This window comes from Aphelocoma coerulescens, chromosome 1, assembly GCF_041296385.1.
Source record: "Aphelocoma coerulescens isolate FSJ_1873_10779 chromosome 1, UR_Acoe_1.0, whole genome shotgun sequence".
Taxonomy (NCBI): domain Eukaryota; kingdom Metazoa; phylum Chordata; class Aves; order Passeriformes; family Corvidae; genus Aphelocoma; species Aphelocoma coerulescens.
In genome coordinates, this window is record NC_091013.1 from 80231688 (window position 1) to 80258284 (window position 26597).

Sequence of the window (26597 nt, forward strand, 5' to 3'; positions counted from 1 at the left end):
TTCTGTTCTTTCCTCAAGGTTCAATGAGCTACAGTCTCAAATGGCATAAAATTACACAGTTCAAAAAAACCTCCTACTTGTGCCCGCTGAAGTGCTCATATTCTAGAACACACTGATCTGTAAAACTTCACCAAAGAAAATATCACATCTTCAAGATCTATAGCTAATGCTTATTTTCATGTTTCTAATAGAGAATGACTGTTCTCAAAAAGGAACCTTCAGGCTCAAATAATTTCAGACAACTACTGCAACCTCTTTTTGGTTGAGAAGAAAAAAATCTAATTTCTCTGTATGGAAATACCACTGCTAGTGGAAGAAGAAACATTTTTAAGAAGGTCTGCAAGTTCAGTTTTCATTGCAGACAATGTAAATTTGTTTTTGAAGCTATAAGCTTAATTACTTCAATCAGATGCATGTATTAATCACAATGTTTGAGCAAGAAAAGTAGGGATAAAGATGTATTTCTTGGCTGAAACAAGTTTAACGTAACTAACACAGTGTTACCTCTCCCCACCCTGCAAATGACATATAATCGGTTATTTAGAGACTAGCTGTTAAATAAAAAGTTCAGATTATAGTCAAAATATTTGAGGGCAAATTATGGTCTTGGTGGGCACACCTTCAGAAAGAAGGACAAGCTCCTGCTGTTTTAGAGAACTGCATAGAAGAAAAGAAAATGCTTCCTGATGGATTGGGTGTCAGATAGATAGCACCTGTAACTTTTCTTCAGTTATAGAAAAGGTGATACTAACTTCACTGTGTGCAAAAGTTACAGCTCTAGGACCATGAAACAATGTTAGAAGTTCTGAAATTTCCTTTTCACTGCCAGGAATGTAGATGAGTTAAGTTACAATCACAAATACTGCAATCAAACACGTTAATTACCTCAGGAAGAGAGAGTAGGCAAAAAACATTTTGGTTGTGTATTTAAACAATTGTCCTTAATCAAAACATAAGAAGTCCTGACATATTATTACTACAATAGTCTCTAAAGTTAACTCTGTATTTTTACATCTGTATTATTAAAATGAGGTAAACTGTATCTTGACCTGCAGGACAACTCTGACAATGTTCAGCAAATCCAAAAGTCTCATTGTTTAAGAATCACTATGCTCATTTCACTGATTTTTAGTACACAATATAATGGATAACGTTCTTCAGCTAAGATTAAGATAGGACAAATATTCACAGAGTACCATACAGTTTTCAGAAACAGCACAGTTGATATGGGAGAAATACCGAAATGGTAGGGTCCCCTAAAATCTGGAGCATGTTTTTAAAAATACGTATTTTAAACCCAATGAAATGTACTCAAATTCTAAGATTGTAAAAACAAAAGATATAACCCAACAAAAAAAACATAAGTGCCAGAGATACAGCTAATTGGAAAGAAATTTTACTTACTTAAGAAAGTATCTCTGTCCAGATGGTGTCTTAGCCATCTCCCAGCCTGGTGGCAAAGGTACATCATCAGGGATCTCAAAAGAAGACTGGCGGAGGTGCTGAGAAGATGGAGCTCCAGGTCCAGTCACTACTCCAGAGGGTGTAAGTGTCCCTGGAGAAACAGCTCCCAGCTGCAGTGATGCTGGAGAGGAATGAGCTCGGACATGCTGTGGGGTCAGGGCTCCTGCTGTCCCGGCATCAGTGCTGGCCTGCCAGGAGTGAAATTACTTCCATTAAGATTCTTATATTTCAGCAGAAATGCAGCTGTCAGAAGACATTTCACTTTAAATGAATGTTTCAGGAGAAATTCATAGCTCAGTTGTTCTAAAGTTCTGCTTATTTTCCAGTAGTTACTGTTCAAGCAAGCCTCCACACAGCTTGGTTAATTAGCATCACAAAAGCCCTTGTGCAAGTCAAGAAATATTAACTGTATGTGCTGAGAGCCCTTAGCTTTATTTTGAAAACTAAAGTTCTTATTCCTCAGTGCAGGTTTAAGAACAAACCTGCCTGCAGTCAGCAGACCTCATTTAGCACACTGAGTGGTTTGTTACTGGACTGCACCCCCACTCACTACCATCACACCCACTTTCTACTGGAGGAGTTAATTTCCCACTCTCCTGTTCAAGTGGGGGTGTGGAGGTTCAAGTACATGCACACACCACCACCACCACCCCCCCCCCACAGGGGTTTAAAAGATCACACAAAGAGAAAAGCAATAGTGAAATGCCAACTGGCAGCAGTGAGTTCCAACGGAGGAAGACTCACAAATTCAACCATAAAAAAAAAACCCATACAAGAAGACTGAACATAACATTTCCTAACAACTCAAACTTTTAAGGGTATAAAGAGTCTGTCCATGCTTTATCCAAAGCAAAGCTTCAGCAAACAGTTGAACCAGTCAATCAGAAATGACTCACAAACCCATTCACCGCAGTCACCAGTCATAAGTACACAGAACGTCCTTGCCAGTAGTAAATTCACGTCCAACATGGAACAGAAAAGGCAGCTCTGAAAACTTGATTAAAGTAAAAATGGCTTTTAAAAATATATTTACCAATTAACTGGTTTTATAGATAGATCAGAACAACATTGACACCTATAATGAGATGCATGTATCAGTCCTTGTCACACCTCTCTACACAACACATTGCACCATATGAGGCCCCACTTACACTCTTACGTACAGTTCTGCTTCACTCCATCTGTATGTAAGCACATGCAAAGTTTCATGTATTCAACTGGAAACCAATTAGTTTGCATTTACACTCATTTAGAATAGCCAAGTGGTAAATCAAGTGGATTTGCAATACTTTAATTCCTTAGAATCACAGAATTACAGAAAATAGAGACCTTTTCTTTAAGCAGAATGTTTATGTGGCACAACTAAACAAAAAGGAAAAATGAAAACAGTCTTATTTTAAAAGACAGTCCACAATGAAGCAAATGATTCTCTCTTGCTTTGGCTGGATTTCCAGTTTATGTTTTAGGAACCACTGAGTGGTACAAGGAACAGTGATCCAACTAAATATGCTTTCCAGACGAAGACTAACATATACAAGGAATATAAGGCTAAGCTTAAAAGTACAACCAAAAGTTGTCTGACCATCACATATGTTAAACATGATAGCTATTTAACTGCACTTACTGTATTTAACAAGACACAGCACCAAGTGTTAGATGAATGCCTACCCCTTCAGATTTGTACACAATGGAACCACAATGAGATTTGCACACGTTGGGAGAAGACTATACATAAACCCCTTATTCCTTACTGGATTTCAGTACGTTATTAAAGGTCTGCAACTCAGAAGCTAGCAAAACTACAGAAGCAGTTCAGCTCCACCCCTTTCAATTTTCTTCTCAGTCTTTCTATATGAAGGCCAGACTGCTTTTTTGAGTATTTGGAAAATGAATTAACTCCTAGGCTGGGAGAGTACGTGCCAAGGTTCAGCCTGGAATGAACTTCTGAAGTCAAGTTATAAATCGTTCAAAACAGAAGTTTAATAATGGAAATGTTGACAGACTCTTAACAACACGGGTATCAGGCACCAGTACACAGCGAGTTTCACTCTTACTGGCTACACAGATAAAGTGACAATAGCCAATTAAAAAAACCTATTTTATAGCTTAGCAACGAAGTTCATTACTTAATAACACTCCACTAAGTAGGCACAGCCTCCTTCCAAAAAGTTGGTAACAGCATTAGCTTTCGCTCGTATTCACACCAGCACTTAGGTCTTGGTACCTAAGTCCCTCTGCTTTAAGACCAAACGCACCCGGAGACCGAGCGACGACCCTGCTCCGCATCCCCCACCCCGCTCCTCCCCAGCCCTACCCCCGCATCGCCCCTTCCCCCCGGAGCTGCCCCGCCCCCTTCCCAGCCCTGCCCGCATCCCTCCCCCGCTGCCTGCGCGGCCCTGCCCCGCATCCCTCCCTCCCCCGGGCCGGCACGGCCGAGGCCCCAGGGCTCCGAGCCCCGCTCCCAGGCTGCCGCCGCTGCCCTGGATGCGGGCGCTGCGCCCGGCGGACCCTGGACGCCGTCAGACCTGGCGTCTGGCTCGGGAATCAACTTCGGATGTGCGTGGGTGTGTGTGTGTGTGTGTATGTGGGGGGTTAATCCTACTCAACCCAGCGCCGCGCTGAAATGGTGGAGAAGTCACATCCATATTTATTGTCTGACGGGGCGAGGGGGGTGTAGGTTTAGCACCAACTCATCGCCCCCCTCCACAAATGGCAGGGAATTGGACAGCAAAGCACTTTCACCCCAGTTTTAGGGGCTCACCCCCACTGCCGCCCTCCCGGTGAGGCCGAGAAAGCCAAGGAGCGGATGTGGAGTTCGAGGCCCCGCTGGAGACCGGGACGAGGCCAGCGCTCGCCCGCCCTCCCACCGCGGTCCCGGTCCCGGTCCCGGTCCCGGCCCCGGCCCCGTCGGAGTCCCGGGGCGCGGGAGGCAGCCTTGCCCCTGAGGAAGAACAAATAAAGGGGTGTGGGGGCGGCAAAGAGCGCCCCGACAGCCCCGGCCGGGCGCCCCCCGCTTCGCTCGGCCCCGCGGATTCCCGCCCCGGCCCCCTCCCCCACACGCCTCCCCCGGGAGGAGCTCGGCGGCGGGGAGGGGGGAACACAGCCCGGCCGGGCCGCCCCCCGCCCGCCCGCGGCGCGGGCCCCTTCCTTCCCTCCCCCTCACCTGGCGGGAGTGGGCCTTGGGCTCGGGCGGCTTGAAGAAGGAGTCGGGCAGTTTCCGCAGCCGCATGGGCAGCGTGTGTGGCACGTTGGCGCCCTTGGGGTTCATCACGGCGTTGAACAGCGCCTCCAAGTCGGTCTCCGAGTCGCCCCGCACATGGACGATCTGGTGCCCCGCCGGAGGGGGCCCCGCACCCGGGGGCTGCGCCGCGCCGGCCGGGGCCCCCGACACCGCGCCCGGGGGCTGCGGCGGCGGCTGCTGCTGCTGCGAGGCCGGGGGCTGCGCTGCCTGCGGCGGCTGCTGCGTTTGAGGCTGCCCAGGATCCATGGCTCCGTCGGGACCCCCCGGCGCTTCCCTGGCGGGGCTCGGCGGCTCAGAGCCCGGATTTCAAGTCCCGCATGCCCCGCTCCCCGGGCCGCGGGCTCGTCCTGCTGTCGCCGGTACTTCTCACCCCTCGGTCGGGAAGCCGACTCGGCCGCGGCAACTGGCAAAACAACTCTGACCGTGCGGCGCTTCCCCGAGCCCGGCCCAGCCCGGCCGGCGCCTCTGTCCCGGCGGCGGAAACTAACTCACACAACACACCAAACAAAAGTTCGCAGTTACGCCCGCCCGAATCACTCTCCGCCGCCGACTCCGCCCCTCCTGAGCCCGCCCGCACCGTATCCGACCCAGGCAGCCCGTGCTCGCAGCGCTCCTGCGCGCGCCCGCCCGCACCGCCTCCCGCCCGGGGTGCGCCGGGCGCTGGGGGCGCTGCGCTCCCCCCAGACCCCGCTCCGCCCGCGGCCCCGGCCGGCACCGCACCGCCCCTCCCTGCGCGCCCGCCCGCGCCTCTCCCGCCTGCCGCCCGCCCGCTCTCGGCCGCCACGGAGCGCTGCCGCCAACCACAACTTTTTCTTCTCCTAACTTCTATCCCAACTTTCAGGAGGCCGCTCCGCCAGGGAGTGGGGAGGGGCACTGCGCTTCCCTCCCCCCGGCCCGGAGTGGGCAGCGGCCCGGGACCCCCTCTGGCCGGTCCCCTCCCGCGCTTTCTCCCGGTTCCGCAGAGCTTTCACCGACTGCAGAGCCTCCCCTGCAGTTACGCGTCGCGGGTCTGTAAAGCTGGTTCATAAAAATGACGAGATCTCTAGAGAAATACTTTTTATTAGATAAAACGGGTGAGGGAAGGGGGAAAACGTCCAAGAAAACAGCTTCAAGAACCAGAAAACTTTTGTCATGAACCACACAGTAACATCTGAGTGAACGGGAAGCACTTCCGAGCGTGTCATCAAGTAGAGTTTCCCTCGTCAGAAAACTATGCAATGTCTACCTGAACCCATGCAGAGAGAAGGCAACCTCCATTATAAAACTGGGGACCAGCCAGGTTTATAACTAGTTTGTAAATAAGCTTCCACCGAAACAGTGATACAGAATATTCACGTGTCGCTTGCAGGGATCCACAATCAAGTAGGCAAAAGTCTGCTGGTGGCTTTTGCTTGAAGGGTAACACAGGCCATTAGCATCCTGACGGGAAAGAAAAAAAAAACAAAAAACAACAAAACCAAAACAGTATTAGGGACAATATGGATATCTGTAAGAGAATTAATAAAATCTGAAGTTAATAATTTTGTTTCAATTGTAACAGTTTATTGTATAGCAAAATAGAATAAATACACCAGTTTATTTAAACAGTATTATGTCTCCATATATAATGGATACTGACACTACAAAATGCACAGTAATTCTGGCTGAATGTTCCAAATAACCTTGAGGTAAATGTAACATTAATATAAAATGTAACATTAAACATGTAAGCATGTGTTTACACAATTGGAGCCTAAAATACAAATGATTAAGTATACAGCAGCCCATCATGTTTCCTTTGAAAGACAAAAAAAAATCACGGACTCTATATTAATACATAAAGCTGTTCTATCCATAATTTTTTTTCACTTAACATTTGCTAATGCATCTGTTCAGGTTCCAATATTTGCATTTAAGCAAAACACTCATTACAGATCACATTAACAACTTTGGACTATTACTGAAAACATTTTGTGTGCCAGTCCTCAGAAAGGGTTTGAAGGGATTCTAGGCACCTAGCTCCAAAATCCTGGTTCTGAAAAAACATGTTCAGCTGACAATCAGCATGGGAACTGGGCTCTTCAGGTTAACATCCTACGTCTGCACGTGTCAATAAAAGCTTCAGTGTTGACAGAGCAGCACACCTGGACACACCTCAAATCCAGTAGGGATCCAGAACTAGATGGAGAGATTTTTAAAGGGTTGGGGTTTTTTATTTAGTCAGTGTGGTAATTGAACATGTGAAAGATCATTAAATATACAGCTGACACCTCCTTTCTTTTACAACATGTAACAGTTTTCTCCTGCTCCCCAACACCTTTGTACCACAGTTGAAGAGATGTCGGTTCTGTTACACTTTTCTTGGTTGAGGAAGTTGCTTTATTGCCTTTATTGTTCATTTTCTCCAGGAAAATTTTAAACTCACAGACTACAGACTATTCCAGATTCCACATCTCTCACATTCTTTTGTTGAAGCTGTCTTCCTTTGCATAAAATATCTTTTTTTGGACCAAGGAAACATGGAAACTGTAACATCTCTCAGTGATTAAATCAGTCAGCTGAGAAGGGAAAGGGCTGGGTTCCCATTTCTGCTCCAAGGACCATATGTGAATTTTATCCTTTAGCTGTTCCTGGCACCCCATTTTCTCCTGCTATTTCAAAGAGAATGAATCCATTATTAGATGTTCTGGTGTCTTCCTTTGGGGGATTATTCAACCCCCTAAATCCTAATTTAAATTAAGCACCTCATAAAAACACTGTTTTTTAGACAGGTAGAGATTTGATAATGTTTATTCACAGAATTTTCCAATGGTAGTCAAATGCCACAAGCTAAAAATAGCATTCTATTTTTAAGCAGCACAGAATACAAGCTCTGTAGCTCCAGTTGTAGGATACCTAGCTCTCTTCAGGTGTAACAAACACTGGATTCTCAACTGCAGTAAGGAGAGCAAGTTTTAAGATTTTATAGCGCTCAGCCACTGCTCAGCATCACAAGGCCTTTGGAATTTGATCCAAAAATAACCTAAGCTCATATGTGTAACTGAAGAAAAGAAGTAAGAGAAGATCAATATCAAGATGTGATTGCTAGTTAAACTCTTTGCCCATTGCTACTGAGGATCCCAGTCCTGCAGTCTTTATTGAATTCATGGATGGCAGTTGAGGTTTTGACTGTTTAGAGGCAGTGTGAGCCCACTAAAAATTTGTTCAACAACTCAAGAACAAAAACAATTTAAGTTCTGGTGATGAAGCATTTCAAGCAATATACCAAACTTGGTATCAGGAAAATAATCAGAATAACCTAATTAAATGAAAAGGGTTCTTAAATTTATTTTAATTAGTAAAAGAGGTCATAAAAACCCTAAAATACTTGAGGAGCATAAAGGCTCTGAAATTTACATTCATGCATGTACACAAGTTAAGAATCATACCAATTCCATCTGCAGTGTGGACTTTGGTTCACACATGCAGGGGGTGTAATGATTGATTTACTGATGTTAGAGTAGGATCATTTTATTTTTTTCTTTGTAGCAACACAGCTGATGATTTAAGAATACATATGCATAGCATAAAACAGAAATAAAAATACTGCTGAACATTCTCAAAGCTGCATCATTTGACAATTTTTCAAAATACTTCTTGAATAAACTTTGCATTATGCTGATTTCTAACACTGCCACAGTTTGGGTTCAGGTAAAGAAAGTGCTAAAAAATCAGTGAGCAGTCCAATACTTAAGCTGTAACAGTGTTTCATTATATGCAAAGCTCTAAAGCTCTCAAGGGTATTTGGAGTTCAACAGAGTACTTTGTCACAAGATCTAAAATGATTTCTCTTGTGATGCTCAGGTCTATCAGGTTTTGATGCTAAAGAGCTCTACAGACATTTGTAGGAGAGACCTCAGCAAATTAGAGGGCTGGACAATTACCAACCACATGAAGCTCAACAAGAGAAAGTGCTGCATTCTGCACCTGGGATGGAGCAACCCTGGATGTTATGGACAGGCTGGGGAATGAGATGCTGGAGAGCAGGGCTGCACAAAGGGACCTGGGGATCCTGATTGGTGACAAGTTGAGCACAAGTCAGCAGTGCCCTGGCAGCCAGGAGGGCCAAGAGTGTCCTGGGGGCACCAGGCACAGCATCACCAGCTGGGCAAGGGAGGGGATTGTCCCACTCTGCTCTGCACGGGGGTGGCCTCACCTCGAGTGCTGGGGGCAGATTTGGGTGCCACAATGTAAGAAAGACATTAAACTATTGGAAAGTGTCCAAAGGAGGGCCATGAGGATGGTGAAGGGCCTTCAGGAGAAGCCATATGAGGAGTGGATGAGGTCACTTGGTCTGTTCAGCCTGGAGGAGACTGAGGGGAGACCTCCTTGCAAGTCTGCAACTTCCTCATGAGGGGAAGACGAGGGACAGGCACTGATCTCTTCTCTGTGGTGACAGGACCCAAGGCAATGGCACGAAGCTGAGTCAAGGGAGGTTTAGGTTAGATGGTAGGAAAAGGTTCTTCTCCCAGAGGATGGTTGGATACTGGAACAGACTCCCCAGGAAAGTGGTCATTGCACCAGCCTGACAGAGCTCAAGTGTTTGGACACTGCTCTCAGGCACATGGTGCGACTCTTGGGGATGGGGTGTGCAGGACCAGGAGCTTGTGAATCCTCATGGGTCTCTTGTAATTCAGCATATTCTGTGATTCTGTGAATTATAACTTAAAACCTTTAGCTGTTTACATCTCTAATAGTGTGCTTTTTTAGATACTGCTTTTAAGTTGTGCTCGGCTGCACAAGTCAGTTTTACCAGATCAGTTTTTAAAAATTAATTTATTTAAAAAATGATTTATCTATTTACATCAGGCTAGGAGAACATGTCCTTTTCTTCCAGATACAAACCAAGAAAATTTGGCTTAAAAACTGTCAGGTCAACATAAGGATTATAACACTCTACAGTTATTTATCGAATGAACTCAGAAACACTGCAGAAATGCAGTTATCTCCTTGAGAGAAAGTTTTCCTCACAAACACAAGGCACTTGTGCTCCAGTAAGTGTCCTTCCTGTAAGTGCCAAGTAGAGTTGAATAGTTTTGATTCACATAACCATCAAACAGTCTAGACACACCGTTTAAGCCTTTCTGTTTTCTGAGAGAAAATTCTTCAGGATGTTCTTTAATAGAAACCATAATTTCAGAATTCTCCTTTACCACACAAATTTTCAGAATGTGCAGTAATGCACAATTTTCCTCCAAGGCTACAAGGAGGACAGCCTGCTCTGCATTAACACTGGATTTTCTTTTGTCTATCTATTTTGTTTACAAAAAGTTGCTAAAGTTTGGTTGGGGTTTTGTTTGTTTGTTGTTTTTTCTTTGTATGTATTCTTACTGATGACATTTAATGTATGGCTGAGATAGATAGGGGAGCTCTTTAATGTCCATCTACCTGAACATAGAAATCTGCAGTTCACATCAATGCATTTGATTCAGAGGTGGGAAAGGAACAGTAAAAACAGAAGAACATCCAGCTACCAGGGTTTTGCTTTTTTATTTTTATTACAGTCTGCAACATAGCAGAAAGATAAATTTTGATACACCCATGAAGTGTTTATTTTCAAAAGCCTTTAATGAATCATACATGGTCCTTAAAAGATGATGACCAACAGATGAACAACTGGGCTATTGGCAACCTACAGGGAAGTTTGTGCAGTCTGAAATGACATCAGCTATGGCTGTTGAAAGTGGGTACATTATCTGACATTTAATTATTACATATTCTGGTTACTCAAGAAGAATTTGGAGTAGTTCATCCTACTGTAACAACTTCAATGACAGATATGCTGAATCTAGTAAACATGCAGCCAGTTCTCAAACTTATCTTGATGGTGAATGTATGATTTTGCAAGGGAAACAGATAGGAATGAGACTTGACAAGGAAGGGGAAAACAGGTTAGCAGTCACCTCATCACCCCAGCCTTTTTGTACACTAAACTTCCTTGCAGTCTTTACAGAAACAGATGCATTACAAGCTATTCGGAAAGCTCTAGTAACATTTCCAAAAACAGAACTATAGGAAGTCAAGAGTGCATCCTTAATCCTTATGGCTATCTCAAGTTTTATTATTATCCAAACCCAGAATTACTCAGATTTTTTTTTTTTTTCATTAACTAGTTTCTGGATGATACTTACGACTTCCAGTGTAATCCAGTAAACCTATTTTTAATGAGCTACCAAATAAAACTTTAGTTGGTGGTTACTGATGAAGAGTTAGTAAAGAGGATGAGGAAGCAGGATGAGATCAGGCACAGAGTTCATGAATAAAAAAAAGACAATTATGGGAAAATAATCCATAACAATGGAATATTATGTTTTCTTTGTGTAAAAGTCAATTCGTTTTCATGTTATGTATATTACTGCCAGTAAAATCCCATATAAAAATTATTAATACTTACATAAGCAGACACTCTGAAGACTGTAGAAATAATACGTATTTCTTTTGTTTCAGGGTTCTTTTGAACACTGAAATACAGGGGTATAATACATACTTTATATATATAAGTACTGATAATTAGAATCTTTAATTTATTAAATACATTTTAAACATATGCATTGTGTCATTGCTCAAATTTTATGAAGGTCAAATTTATAGCTACAATTCAACTTATGTCATATTGAACATGAAAAGCTATGTGGCCACTGTTAGATAATATGGTTATTATGGCATTTTACTGCAAAATATTAAATAGATCTGGTCATCTAACTTAGTTTCACTGTTCTCAGCTACTAAATCACAGCAATATTACCCAGACCTAGATGATTCCAGGTATAGAGTTTGTATTTTTGATAGATTTGAAAAATTATGCAGCTAAACATTTCATTAAAGTATTTTCACATATTCTTCGAGAAAGAAACCTGCAAAGTGAAATGCATCTTAATACAGACTACAAGAAGTAGCAGCAAGAAAGAAATACATTCTTTTGCTCATTTTTGATTAGTATATAATTATAGTTTAGGTTTATTTTTACTCCTTTGGAATTTTGTATATATAGTCAGCTATGCAACTTGGGATGGGATTAGTTCTGAGCTTTTACATTTCTAGACTGTTTGTTGCAAAGATTGCCATTTCTTTCATCACATTTACTAGTAACACTGAGGTATTATTGCAATGAATCCAGGCATCTCAACCTATTTAAAGTACTTTAACGTATCATTTTTCCTCAGGTCTGTTTTAAGTGATGCTTACATTTCTCCAGGAATTAGATCATGCAACTGCTATTCATTTATCTAATTTTGCAGATTCCCATTTACATTAACTCACTGTGGAACAGATGCCTGAGATAGCCACCTAAAAACAGAGACTAGGCAAGGCTTAAAACTTCTATACTCACACACTTCTAAGAAATGCATAGTTCAAACCTGCCTTGTTGCAAACAGGTTCCATTCCCAGGAAAGGTCCCAGTATAGACAAGTTACAAGAGGATTTGTAAAACACAGCCCAGTTGAACGCCACACCAGGTCCAAGCTGTGACAGCAGTCCCCTGCTACCAGTGCTTTGGCAAAGCTTCTTTTTATAAGAACAAAGGAACCCCAAATCAACCAAGAGCACCCTTGTTGATTCAATCTCTCCAGCCAGTAGAAGAGATTGACTCTCCAATTAACTGATTTCATCTACAGAGTAATGATACAGTCATGTTTGAACCTATACTGTGAAGCTGATCTTCCCTGTGGTCAGTTAGTAATGAGGCTTTCTCAGAACTTTTTATTGCATCTGACATGTTGACATACTCAACAGTGGATGAAGACAGCATTGCTGAAATTGGTACTGACCCCAGTTGTTTCCCTTCCCACCTCTCCAGACATGATTTGCCTTCCCAGCAGGACAGCTCAGCTACTTCATGACTCAGCTTCTGAACCACTGCAGTTGGTACATTAAGCCAAACTAACACAGATGCCACTTTATGCTGACACACCAGGCTGTAACTGCAGCAGTTCAGAAACTCTTCAACCATCTCTGTGCAAAGTGACAACTTTCAGAACAAGACATAGAAGATTAGTGGCATTATTTCCTTCTACCATATATCACCACCCCCAAAAGCAATGGTTGTATTTAAGTTCCTCTGGCTTCAGATTCTTCTGTTTGAAAACTATGCTATCAGTTTCTGGTTTCTTAATTTTCATGTTATATATATATCTAGGATACCAAAGTAAGAGGTGACAAAGAGTAAGTCTTCCTATTTATTCCATGACCTTGAGAAATTTTCTCCTTGTGGTTATCTTCCTGTAGGTAATTTTTCAGAATGAGTGTTTATTTCCAGTACTTTGGTTATTTTTTAAGGCAAAAAATTGTGTCTGTTAAAATCAGATGAGATTCTTCCTTTGCTGACGTGAAAGAAAACCAAGAGGTTGTCTTTGACATGCTCATTTGCTCTACTTCTTTTCCTCCTAAAAGGTTTTAGAAAAAACTATATTTTCCTTTTGAAGAGGAGAGTATTTCCTCAAAAATAAGGTTAATAGCCCCATGTTATTTCAAATTGTTAATTTCTAAACTATTCATTGGATATGGCAGTTCATCATTTTAATGTGCATCTATTCTCTTTTTATGAACAGCAAATGTTCTCATGGTCTCTCTATTCACTTTGGGCTTTATTTATATCCTAACCTTACTGGCAATATTTTATTAGACTTTCCAAACAATAAAAGAGCAACTTAATACTTTCACATACATTCATTCATTGTGGGGGAAAGGGCATGGAGATGGAGATGACAAAAGGAGAAGAAAACAATGACTACAAGATGCTACAGCAGCTGTCACCATGGAGAGACACTGTCAGAAAAATCTGGTTAAGTACAGAGGACAAGATTTATCAACAGAGATTCATAGATTACATTTTAATTAACAAGTTTTTGTAGTATAAATATATTCTTTAAATCAAAATACTGCAACAAGAGATTTGAAATTATTTAGGTTATACAAGATACTACACTAAACACTAGAATTTTGGATGGATTCAACTGATCACAGACTAATTACCGATGGATTAGTAGCAGACTACAAGTTGTGCATTGAGTCATTAGTAAGAATGTATCACTCTTTTTGCAAAGAAAAAAAGTCTGCCATTTAGTAGTTGCATTTGGAAGTCCCTAGCTGTGCTTGTGAAATATCTAGAGCTGTTAATTTCAAAAAGATTATTGCATTCTCTCATAATAAAGCAATGTAAATATAAGTACTTTAATAAAAGGAAACCTCAAACCTTTTCACACTATTTTGAATGCTAGTGCCTGGGAGTTAGAACTCAGCTATGACCAGAAAAAAACAGCTGTAATAAAGATAAGTAGGGAAAAGCTCATTAATAGGTCTGCTGCTCCCAGCAGTAAAGACACTTTTGTGGAATCTTTGTGTCCAGGCTCTTGCCCATAAGGAATACTGTAACAGGACTGAACAGTGGTAGTTTATACCTCTATAAGGTTATTGTTATTAGACTGGGTTAATCTGTGGCAGCTAATTTTTCAATGCGTATCAGCCAGCAACTAATAACTATTATAGTATCCATTTGTGTTTTACCAAGCCTTCTGAACCTCAAACATAAAAATTAAACCTTAAGGACAGTACAGTTTACAGAATTTTTAATACCATGAAAAGCTTTTAATATCACTTTATGGAGAGTAGAAAGTATCCAATGTGACTGTAATCCAAGATGCAATGAAACCAGACAGAACAGCAGTCTAAAAGAGAATTTAAACAACACTTGGTATTCAACAGGAATTTGAAGGTGAACTTTTTGGTAAAAAATTTAAGAGATTACTACAATCATTAGCAATTGTTTACTGAAAATAAGAAGCTGTAAGAAAGTAATTTTAATTGCTTTATTTTATGGTGTAATTTGTGCAAGAATGAAGTAACACAGTGCATAGCATGGAATAGAAACTAGAAATTAAATCAAGACTGTCATTAGTGTCCCTATTCAGCACCTTTCACTGGCTTTTTCTCTCTTAAGACAGTGGAAATAAAACAGAAGCATCATTTTGGATAAACTGGGAGCAGGGGGAAATGAGACCAAGAAAAAGACAACGGTGATTATGAAGAGGGAGGGAAGGTCCAAAATGTCAAGATCAAAAGCTTTTCTCATGGGACTGACAAAGAACTCAATACCAAAGGAGCAAGATAAAAGATTTAGTTAAATGGTAAGTTTTGTTTTCAACTGGCAACCAGTGCTAACACCAGCTCCTCTGGCAGTGAGAAATCAGCAGACATTTACAGGCACAGAAATGGAGAGACACATGGTAGATAAATACTGAAGATCAGTGATGTCACAGGAACAGAGTAGATGTACTTCAAAACTTGGGAGGACAGGAAGCAATCTGCCAACTGGCAAAAAACCCCCTCAAAGAGCACAGGAATAGATCTTGAAATATTTTCTCCTAAATATTTTATAAAGGACAGAAGCAGCACACAAAAGGAAAATACAAAGGGCTAATAGGGAACATGTTGAGGATACAGAAAAGTAAACTTTGAAACCACGATGAAATTGTGGGAGGATCTTGGCAGAGGCTTTTTTGTTTGTTTGTTTTAAGTAACAAGAACTATTTGACATCCTTATCATATTTTACAGCATGAAAAGGAAAAAGAATGGAAAGAGATTTAAGGAGATATGAAGGTATCAACAGCAAAGGGGAGCAGTAAAGTGAAGGAACTGATTGGATTTGCACTTTGTCCTAGATTAATTCAACAACATAAGAGCAGAAACAGCTGCAGTCAATGCAGTCACCTAAGGCCCAGGACTGAAGGAACAAGCAGCTTGACTCAAGTGCAAAGTGAACAGTTTAAAAGAAAAGGGAGGGTAGAGTTAAACACTGATGGATCCTTTTATGTCGGATGCTGTATTTCTGAAGAACTCACCTGATTCTCATCTATTAATGACATTAAAATACCAAAACTAATCATACTGACAAAAATTTTAGTAGTATCTTTTACAATCTTTATATTCCCATTACCTTAACTGAGACTGAGTCTGTATAACCAATAATTACATTCCATTTCCCACTAACCAGGATATAAGTTTTGTCAGTCAGAGCAGTCAGCATATGGATATATCAAAGCAGGGTGAAAATTGTTTTTTTCAGTCTGAATCTGAACCTCTGATCAATTACCTCTAATCTCAAAGGAAAAAAATCCCTCAAATAAAGTTCCAAACAATTCCATACACCAAACCTGCTAAAAAACATGTGTTAGCTCACTGTGTTATTTCACTGTGCCATGTTAACAGCAATATTCTCTCACCCTTTACACTGTGAGAAGGGTATTTGCAGAAGTAGGAAGAAAATCCAGCTGTATTTTAAAAAAAAATCAGCAAGGATAAAAAATATACAGAACTAAAAGTTTCAACTAATTATTTCAATTTTTAAATCCAAAATTAAAAGCAGTCTAATTGAAAGTAGCCCAAGATTACACAGCCAAGACTTAATTGTTGATATTTTATCAATGACAGTGGGAACACAATCTGTTTCCAGTACCGTGCCATGTTTTCAGCTGACGATTACAGAAAACAGTATCTTTAAAATGGGAATGAATTATAAACCATCAGTGTCCATAAATGTAATATAAAAAAAGTTCTTATGTGGGACTGATGCAACTAAAATTGCATATATTTTGCCACTGAACTACTACCATTGTTCTATGGTATTTTGATAGTTGGACACAAATAAGCTTGCAGGTGGATTAAATAACAGCCCTATTTTTGAACCAGTAATGCACAATAAATTTACACAAATCGACACAAAGTATCTATGGACAGTACATGTACACAGTTGTACAAAACAGAGTAACACTTACCTCACCAAGTCTTTATAAAAAGCTTTTGTAGTTTCTAAATATGGGTCAACTGCATCTTCAAACTGGCAAAGAGTTCCTCCAATGCAAAAATGCTTAAAAAGGCAGAACAGAAATTCCTCGCGATCCAGTTGAGTGAATAAGTCATAATGGTCGGAATCCTCCAGAAGCAAGACCTTGTGGAACAAGGAAAAAGCAAGGAAGTCAAGTTGATAAAAATTCATTTAAGATTCATCTAATAAATAATGCAACTACTTTGCTGTATGGCACACAGAAATTACGTTCATATGAAATATATGGATGAGGGATGGAAAGAAGTATTTCTCAATCCTTCTTCCAGTGATGCAATTAGGTTCAAAATTCTTACATATAATATAAAGCAGAATCACTGTCAGATTTGTGCCCAAAAGACGTAAAGGAATAGTTGTCAAGTCTTGTTACTTCAGTGGTTAATTATCTGTGATGCTAATGAAACAATCAGTCTGAAAATAATCTACCTACATTTGATATGTCAATTACTGTTAATCACTTTTGGTAACATTGGCTTTTTCACTTTTAAATTGACACAGTTATCTCAATTTGTAAAGGAATCCTGAGGCTCTCCCAAAGGAGATCACTCTCAGACTCACATCATTCTTTACTGCAGACTCCAGTGAGCCCTAATCTGTAGCCTGGATTAGCCAGACATGCACCTAGCTGGCTCCCTGCATCTCACCTGCCTTTTGCTGAGATATTATATGAACATAGAGGACTTGCTAGATTAGTGTCAACACTGGTTCATGTAAATGTGGACAGGAATTATAACTCACAATGGCTACTAGACATTTGAGTCATGTCAGCCAAACTGCAGATGCCAGCCCAGGCAAACTGGTCAAAGTTAGACAGGAGCCCACTGTGCTCTGGTCATCTTTATAAAAAAGCTGCACAACCTGAGTAAAAAGGGGCCAGGGCAACAACTGTTCTAGATGGCCACCTCATACATATCCCCACCTCCTCTGAAACAAGAGAAGACATGGCAGGTAGGAAAGAAACATGGAGTCTAGCAGACAAGGGCCACCCTCTGACACCAGGAGACAGTCTGGTGCCCCCTACAGTCTTCTGTCCTAGCGCCCTGACTAATTAATTTGAAGTTTTGATGTCATTCCTGGAAGATTTTGACTCTTATCCTTTCTGCTGTCTTAGGTCTTATGAGTAGGAACCACCTTTGTTTCAAACCAATGTTAAACCCTCAACTTGCAAATGCTGACACACACATCACTTCCATGGGAAGGAAACTGGGAAGACACTGAAACCCCAATAACTTCTAATTTTAAATGCTGCCTCTAACCTTCCTACACACAGTATCTTTAATTTTCAGAAAACATTTCACATGTACCCAACTTATAAATAAATACATAGTATTTTGAACTGCTAGGCTACAAACTACATCTGAAATTCAATCATGAGCTTGAGTTCTCACCTTTTCCCAGAACTTTACAAGACAGACCAGTATTTCAGGCCACATCCTGTAACCAGTGTCACTGGTTCAAATACGTTGCCTTCAAAGGATTTGCCAAGTGCAAATGAGTGCAACTCTATAATTATTTAGTACTTATGTTGATTATATATACAAGGAAGAGCAAAATCCAGTTCTCCCACACTATGCTTTGCTAATGCTATACAAACATAAGTTTAAAAAATTGTTTTAGCTTATGAAGTCAAAAGAAACACAGTAAAGACATACATTGATAAAGAGGGTGCCACTGTTAAGAGATTCCTTTTCAGATAATCTGCTTTCTGACACCTCCACTACAGCATAACAAACAGTTTTACATTGCAGGCCGGTTCAGGAGTTGTATTTAGTCATTTTCCAGTGTTACACTGAAAAATAACTTCCTCTTTCATAGTTCCTCTTGCTTTAGAGAAAATTTATTAAGATGGCTTTCTTTAAATGCCTTCACATGTAATATGATCAGCACTGCTGTCCAGGAATGCTTCAGAATGTAGCTATCAAATACATTCAATTTCATCAAGTACCTGGAAGCCTGGATGAATCTACAGCTCTGAATATCACAGCACCTTCTCTTTGGCACCCTTTGTTTCACCCTCCTAAGCAAATGAGCAGCTGCATTTCCCCACACACCCCCCAGCACTGACTACTTGAAACACAGGCGGGTAGAAGAACACTTTACCTTTTCCTCCCACCTACAAATGAAAGAGTGCTCACCTAGAAAACAAGTAATTGCTTTCACACATCCAGGCACTGCAGTACCTCAGTTGTTTGTAAACTATGGATATTGATGCCTATTTTTATCACTGTCAGAAAAAAACAACCTGAAAAACGTGTCCTTATGGTACCTAATAGAACAAGAAAAATGATAATACTCTATTCATTATTATACTGACCTTCCTTAATTCATCAGAGATAAGAATATCATCATAATAGTCATCATAACATTTCACAATAGTTCCAGTTTCTCTAACAACTCCTTCAGAGTACAGCCGATCAAAAAATGACATGGAAATCTGTGTACAGGGTACCACTGTAGCTTCAATTTTTGTCACTTTGGAACCTGGAATAGATAGGAAGCTGGTTGCATGTTTCATATTCTTAAAAAAAACCCACAGAGCATGTATGTATGACTCAATCACAGAGTCCCTCAAAAAAAAAAAAAGTCAAAGAAAGGTAAGAGAAACAAGTGTAAAGAAAACAATAAATTCATCTGAATACTACTTTCCATTAAGGCTCATGTGTCTGCTCCCCCTGTTGGTAAACACCATCAACCGAAACTAGGGATAGATGGAACACCGTGTGAACCCAGCATCACATTAGATCACACCCTTAGAAAATCATATTCCACAGCTTAAGCCTTAAAGCATCTCAGGACAGATGCCAAATTTGGCATGATGAAGTGCAGAAGTCAGCTGTTACCAGCACCCACAAACTAAAAACTAAAATGAACACAGCCTCAAAGACTTTTTGGTTTGTTAAGTATTATACCTTAACTTCTAAGAAAGTTATTTTGTAGGCACTGTGAGCTTTATTAACCAGCTATTTCAGAAGATGAAAACGGTACTATCGGCACTTCGTATATGAATCTGGAGTGTTCTCTCTGTAATAATTAAGCACAGAATAGACTTTTCTGTAATTTTTTCTCCCCTCTGCTTGCAAATCATCCAAGGCTTGATCCTGTTGCTCAGACACCTAGTGCCATTTGAGATGCCCTACAGTATTCTCCTTAAAGAGGTATCAGTCCATAAAGGGTACATATCTTCTCCATAGACAGTGTTACATCTACAAATCTGTATGCATGGTGTTGGATAACTTATGGCATCTCAAACAGCATTAGGCCCTATGTTTATGAAGCTTTGGACTTAGCCCAGTTCTGTCTGCTCTCTGCAGTTCAAGTGTTCAACACAAATGTTAGAACATGTTCCCTACCCATCTCCAGGTCTGCCTGAACACCCTTCAAAGTGCTGCTGAACAGGAGAGGGGAGGAGAGCACAAGTGAGGATTCAGCACAAGGGCAGTGTGTCTCAGCAGAGAGAATATTCACAACATTCCAGCTGTCCATGAGTTTATTCTTATCTCTTCTCCTCTGTAGGTAACCTTGATGGGAGACTGGCAAGCAACATCACAGTATCAAAAGGCTTTTTACCATACTATTAAAGATAAAATTCAGTGCTGTTCTGACAAACAGACCTAAGGGATCACTAAGCATTACTATTTAGGAAATGTCCAAATTTCCCTCTAGATGACAGTATTTCAGGAACAGAAACATGCCAAAAAGGATGCACGAACCATGATGCTTCCAAGAGCACCTATCATTTCACTCCAATCCTAATCTTTGTAAGCACAGCATAACATAAATTTTCTCTTGCCCCCACACTTGCAGAAAGCCTTTGGATTTCTGCCAGATACTATTACACAGAGACTATTTATTCATAGGTTAAGTGGCATTTTAATATCTAAACCTGGGTAAACTGTACCACCCAATCAATCAATACCAGGAAAAAAAAACATAAAGAGAAGTTATAAGTTGATGTCTTAGTATTTTTGCTTAAATAGGCACATGTTTGACAGTAAATTTTAAAATTATTTTATTGGACCAATGTGATGTAAATAAAATCTGTTAAAGACAAAAGCACGGCACTTAATTGCTTGGTTTCCTGTCTACAGACAATGGTTATGTAAAAGGGTACCTTTTATTGAAGAAAAAAGGTTTAGGACATAGAGTGACTATCAAAAAATAATCAAATTATATTACCAAAACCAGAAGTCAGAGAAAATATGAATGACAGTCTTAAAACCTATGAAAAAACACCAGACTGTTTCATATTTATTTATTTATACTTCCTCCCACCCCCCCATTTCCAGCTCCCTCTAATTCTCCACCTCCCTTTCACAGGGATAGAATTTTTATTTTATAAGGGATTTAATAAGAGCCAAATCAGCCTCTATCACATAAATTATTTTAAAATTAACATTACAACCTGAGTCAACTAACAAACACCAGATGCTAAATGACTTGAGAAAAATGAAAAATCTTACATTTTCGCAGTTACTGAGCTAAAAGTATAGGAAATTGAGCTATTTACAGGCCTTAAATTATAAGGATTTTATTAGTGGAAGGGAAGGAGACACTTCTGCTCTGAAGAAAGATTTTATGAAAACTTTAATCATGAAAAAAAACCCAAGAGTTTTGTAATCTATTCAGTAGTTCAGAAAACCAAACTACATATGGGAAAGTTTAAATACACTGGAAGCTCCTACTCTCTATTTGAAAGGTGAGATTTGAAATTCAGAATTTCCTGGACAAGAGTAATTGGTTTTAATAACACTATAAAAGTAAGCAGTAAAAGAGGAAGAAGAAATGCCTTGACAACTCTGCAAGTGGAAAACAAAGAGCTGAGAAGTCCTGAAATAGTTTAAGCTTCCTTTAACAGCCAATTCTGGAATATCTATAAAGTGCTGCCAGTATACTTTTAAATTAACACGTTGCATATCTAGTATGGGGCAGATAAACCCTGGATTCCTCCAAAATCTATGAAAGTTTTTTATATCAGAAAAATATATTTTAACTTACTATTTACAAAAGAGTTTATATATAATGCAAGTTCAGTGCTCAGTATTAAAAAAAATGGGGTATTCCAAAAGTAAAAGGTGCAGGTTGATGATTTATGGGTTCATATGACATCTAAAATTCTTTGCAAATTATAACCTATAATAGGAGTCTAAAAATTGCTGATTTAAGATTACCTTCCAGATTTTAAAACCCTAAAGACAGAAATCATTGATGCTTCAAGTATATAGGGCAACTCAAGAATCCTTTTTTAAGCAAATACTAATTTTTTTATTTACATAAAAAGATGGTAACTTTATCCCTTTGAAGATAAATTTTCAAGTGTTAATTGAGCTTAAGCAGACACAGTCCTGCCTCCCTAAGACTGCTGACAGGTGCAAGGCCAGCAATGTGTCCAGGGAAAAACGACTATTTAGTTCTCACTGAAGCTATTTAAAAAACACGACACTCAATACATAAATGGGTAATGGGTATGCATCAAATTTGTTCCTTCTGCTGCTTCTATTTTTGAAATATCAGAATAACAGATGAATAGGTGGCTTAAAGCACGTCAGAAGTATCAGATACTCTGCCATGCTGCCGGAAGGAGGGGAAAAATATCCCTACTACAACAGGCAAAAAAGTGTAGTGTGAGAATAGGTCATTAAGTATCTTTCCGATCAGATGAAGCAGACTAGAGAATATCCTTGTGTATCATTTACCTAAAATGTTTTATTTCAAGTAATGTTGAAGCTGGAGTCCTTGAAACAATGTATTACTGTGGAATTCTACCAGGACAAAAAACAGAGTAAGTGAAAAGGTGAGAAGGGACCACAGTCTTAAAAAAGACAAAATGAGTATGAAAAAACCCACTACTGTAATGTTTTATTAATTTCCTTTATAATGCTGACATCTTTCTGTGGGTCCATAAATACTTTCTGCCCAAGCTCATGGAGGGCAGGAGAAGGGAGGTTTCTATGGATCTATCTAAACCCCACCTACGTTATGCATTCAAACTATCTCCCCCATAAAAAAAAACAAAATTACTAACATTTTTGTTTGTAACAGAATAAATGCAGTATTTGACTCAACCTAGACTATGTAATTTTCTTCACATTTTCTAAAAAGCAAAATAAGCACATCTCCTGTATTTTTTTAACAACAGGAATGTTGTTTTTAAGTTACTCCACAGTGATAAGCAAATGGTATATCTGGATTAATGCATCAGCATGTCTGAAGAAGAAAACACTAGAAGATGATTTTTACCTCCTCCCACTCACAGCTAATTCTTACTATATTTTCAAAAAATGCACATGAAGACTAAGTATAGAAAAATGTGCCAACATTCCTCACCAAAAATAGGCAAAGAATGGGAAGATGAAATTTTAAGCGCAAACAGGGTATACCAGCTGTTCAGGATTTAGAAAGGGAACCCTTCCAGTCCTGGGGACAAAATGTTTCACTTCTGTGTGGAAGAAGATTGAGCAGAACCAAGAGTTAAGCTGGGTTACTTGGCAAGAGACCCTCCACTCTTCGCACAAGGTATGTAACCTACTGACCTTCACTACAGGGACTGTCAAGTTGTAGACTAGACAGATAGCCTAAAAAAAAATCCTGTCTAAAGCAAGAAAAGGTTTACTACTGGCTTAAAATACATCTATTTTCTTTCTGTTTGCCAGAGAAAGAGGTACCTGAAGGGGTACTTGAGATATTTTTTGCATCTTATATATTTCAATTGTTTTAACAGTTGGGTGAGGTGTTTGGAAAATGGATTTTTGCTGACAAAAAAGTGGCAATGTCTAGTGTCATTGTATATAGTGGGAAAAACCTACGCCAATTCCAGAGAGCTGAAATGGAAAAGTTAGAAAATTCCCAAAGCTCCATTAAATATTTACACACAGTAAAGTATTTGCAGACAAACCAAAAGAAACGAAGGCTTCCCACTACCCTCTTTTAAGATATTCCTATTACGGAAAATCACTTTGGCAATATCAGAGATCACATTATGCGTAAAATACCATTACATTATCACATGCAATTGCCATGAATTTTTGTGTGCCATATATGTAATGAAAAATGCAATTTCAAAGTGGTGCCATAAATTTGCTATTTCCTTTTGGCCTTCCTGCCTTAGTGTCTCTGCATCTCCAGACATAATGGAGTGTGTTCACAAGTTTCTGATACATCAACAGAGTTGAAGTGTCCCTCATGGCACGGCTGCAACTGGAGCAACCTGTCACATGGGGCTCTTCTGTCCCAAGCCAGGTCAGTGCATCTATAGAAGAATGCCCTTCTCCAAATATTATCTGAATAAGGTACTACTGTAATTCCACAAATAATGCAGTTGTTTATGTCCTGATACAAGATCAGGTCAGCTGGATGCCACAAACCATTTATAAACAGCTTCAGGTATTTAATTTATGAAACAATGCAGGGGTCAAGAGAAAAAAAAAGGTATAAAAGGTGACAACATAGTTATTTTATTCTAGAAGTACAATCTCTTCCTATTACTGAGTAAAAGAAGTAATTCTTTAAGATATTACAACTAGCTGAAAATACACATATATGAACTGTCATTATTAGAAAATGGTAAATTAGAGCAAAATAGTTAAAACACTGACATTTTAATTTAAGACTAATTTATTCTAAATTTACCCAATGTAGTCCATTGTCCTGAAGATGACAGCAACTTCAAACTGGAGATCACACTCTGATCATTAAAAAATGCCTATAATATTCAAATAAGAGAATACAAGTTAATGAAATGAAGCATAAAATCATCAATTATAGTGCCTTGGATACTTTCTATCCAAATTATAAGGCTCAAATGAGTAAGCAGATTCTGTATGATCTTTCAGTTTGTATACGAAATATCACACACCAAATCCAAGGGATCGTGTCTTTTACACATTGAAGACATCTTCAGGTACACGTTTATATATGTAGCATTAAAGTTTTATAATACAGCAGTTTTAGTCCAAGAACACATAAAATGTATGAAATTCATGGAGGTACAGGAAATTGAGGACGAGAGGAAAGAGTTCTATCTCTGCACACAATGTTGTTGAAGCTAAAAATGAAATGCTAAGTATGATTTTAAAATTTACATTTTTAAATAAATTTGAAGCTTGGAGAATTGTAGAGACACACAAAAACTATTAAACAGACACAGAGGAGATCCATAAGTTATTGAAGGGATGGAGAATATATTCCACAGTAAGATTGGAAGTATTTGATCTTATTGATTTATCAATTAAAAAAAGGAGACATACATAGTAATGTTGATAGCTGGAAACTTTACCTGATAGATAAGCCAAGTAAGAAAACCCACAGTTTTGTATATGCATACAAGCAGAGGGAATAATCACTGAAGAAACTGCTAAGAAAATGAAATAATGGCTATTTCAATTTCTGCATCACTAAATTTCTTTCTCACCCCTCTGGGATACAGAGAGATCAGACATTACATGTAATGGTCCTTTTTTCCCAGCTACTTCACAGCTATTCAGGTATCATAACTTCATAGTGGTATCTTTACATTTTTAATTCAAAAGAGACAAGCATTGAGAAGGTAAATGGGTATTCTGTAAACTTCAATAATTTGAAATGTTTATCAGTGGAAGATAAAATATCAGTGCATTTCTGTGTGAATTTCTTTAAAATATAAAGAGGCTGAATTATTTATCCAAGATAACAATATAAAGTAGACATACAAAAAATCAAAGAGTTGTTTTTAAAACAACAGATGTAAAAATCACATTGTTTTTAAAACCACAGGTTTAGGGGTTTTTCTGTCCGCCAACAGATGAAGAGATTTGACTTTGCAAACAACAGAAATGGAGGACACAAAATCAGCAAGAGATTTGAGTCTCAAAAAGCTGGGAGTTCAAAATTCTAGTATAAAGCAATGGTATCCAATAAATTTCAAAAGTTGTATTTCCAGATATGTGGTGCACATGCACATCTAATTGCACTGTGAATTTACTGTGAGAAATTTACCGATAGCTGTGAGCATGTACATTGTTTAAAGTCTCACACTAGGTGGACTTCCCAACATGAAATGCTGTAGCCAAGATCAGCATCCAGTTCAGATTTCCATTCTTGGGAATCCTGAAAGACTAAGTTGTTCCTTCGTAAAGCAGAGTAACATTAGTACAGACTAAAATATTTTTACTGGACAATACAGTTAACCCACAAAGTCAGACTTGAGCACCACACCTAAACCATCTCCTTTCAAAGAGACAGTGAGCAGGCCACTAGCATTCAACACTGTTACATTGTTCGCTGTTATGCAGTTTTCCAGTAGCTATAGTTTCATGGCGGGGGGGGGAAGTCAACTTAAAATACAAAGGACTTAGAACTACCATAAGGAACTCATCCTTTTGATAGGGCTTAAACTGCTGGTCAAAACTGAATGCTTGTGCTGTGATCCTGCCTTGCATGGACCTGAAATGGAAAAATGAGATTAAATATTCTGAAGAGATACATAAAGCCCTATTCTGACCAATTATACTTTTCCCCCCTTCCCATTCTCATTTGTAAGCGCCCCCAACCCTTCCTTGGAGGGCTGGAGCCGCACTGGAGCCACGCTGCGAAGCCCAAAGAGATCTCGGCTCACAGTGGGAGGCGAGGACAGACGCCTCACACCTCAGAAGGCGCGGTTTGCGTGCCGGGAAAATAGCAAGGAGACTTCAAATTAAGGGGTTGGGGGGGAATAAAAAAAAAAAAAAAGTAAAATTAAATATAAGAGAAAGAGATGCGGCCCCGCCCCCACTGGAAAGGCAGTCCTGAGGGCGCAGTGACGACTCCAGCCCTCAGCACCGCCCGCCTGTTCCTCCGCCGCCCCTGGACAGAGGCATCCCGCAGCAGGCGTTCCCCCCCACCATTTGAGGAGTCGGTCCGCGATGTCCCTGTCCTGCAGGCAGGAGAAGCTTTTCTGCGGCAGGGCTCGGAACACGAAGCGCGCCGCGCCGCGCCCGCCCTCGGCGGACATCTTCCCGCGGCCCGGCGGTTGCCGTGGAGACGGCGCCGCTCCGGCGCGGAGCTCGGCCCCGCTCACCAGC

The 26597-nt window shown here is 40.1% G+C and overlaps 2 protein-coding genes across 13 annotated transcripts in view; both read right to left on the reverse strand.

The window, feature by feature from the left end:
- Positions 1 to 5272, reverse strand: part of YAP1 (Yes1 associated transcriptional regulator) — an 86843-nt gene extending 81571 nt beyond the window's left edge. For 4 of the 8 annotated variants that reach the window (XM_069014881.1, XM_069014869.1, XM_069014874.1 and 1 more), the window contains exons 1-2: positions 4628 to 5270; positions 1405 to 1652 (exon numbers count right to left, since the gene is read on the reverse strand). In XM_069014881.1, coding sequence (XP_068870982.1) covers positions 1405 to 1652; positions 4628 to 4951 — 572 coding nt within the window. In that variant the 5' untranslated portion in view covers positions 4952 to 5270. Of the gene's footprint in view, positions 1 to 1404; positions 1653 to 4627 lie in introns of all 8 variants that reach the window. The other 4 variants (XM_069014896.1, XM_069014887.1, XM_069014890.1 and 1 more) reach the window with 2 other exon arrangements.
- Positions 5273 to 5706: 434 nt separating this feature from the next.
- CFAP300 (cilia and flagella associated protein 300) lies at positions 5707 to 26530 on the reverse strand. Of its 5 annotated transcripts, none has more exons than XM_069014930.1 (7): positions 26418 to 26530; positions 25899 to 25980; positions 24190 to 24262; positions 18878 to 19044; positions 16496 to 16668; positions 11118 to 11184; positions 5707 to 6124 (listed from the first exon to the last, which is right to left on the reverse strand). In XM_069014930.1, exons 1-7 carry the CDS (start codon positions 26525 to 26527, stop codon positions 5993 to 5995), a joined length of 804 nt encoding a protein of 267 aa, XP_068871031.1. In that variant the 5' UTR covers positions 26528 to 26530; the 3' UTR covers positions 5707 to 5992. The 5 variants fall into 5 exon arrangements, with proteins under 5 accessions (XP_068871031.1, XP_068871050.1, XP_068871024.1 ...); XM_069014923.1 differs by lacking the exon at positions 5707 to 6124 and adding an exon at positions 6446 to 7335; XM_069014934.1 differs by lacking the exon at positions 5707 to 6124 and adding an exon at positions 8643 to 9144.
- Between the last annotated feature and the right edge of the window lie 67 nt (positions 26531 to 26597).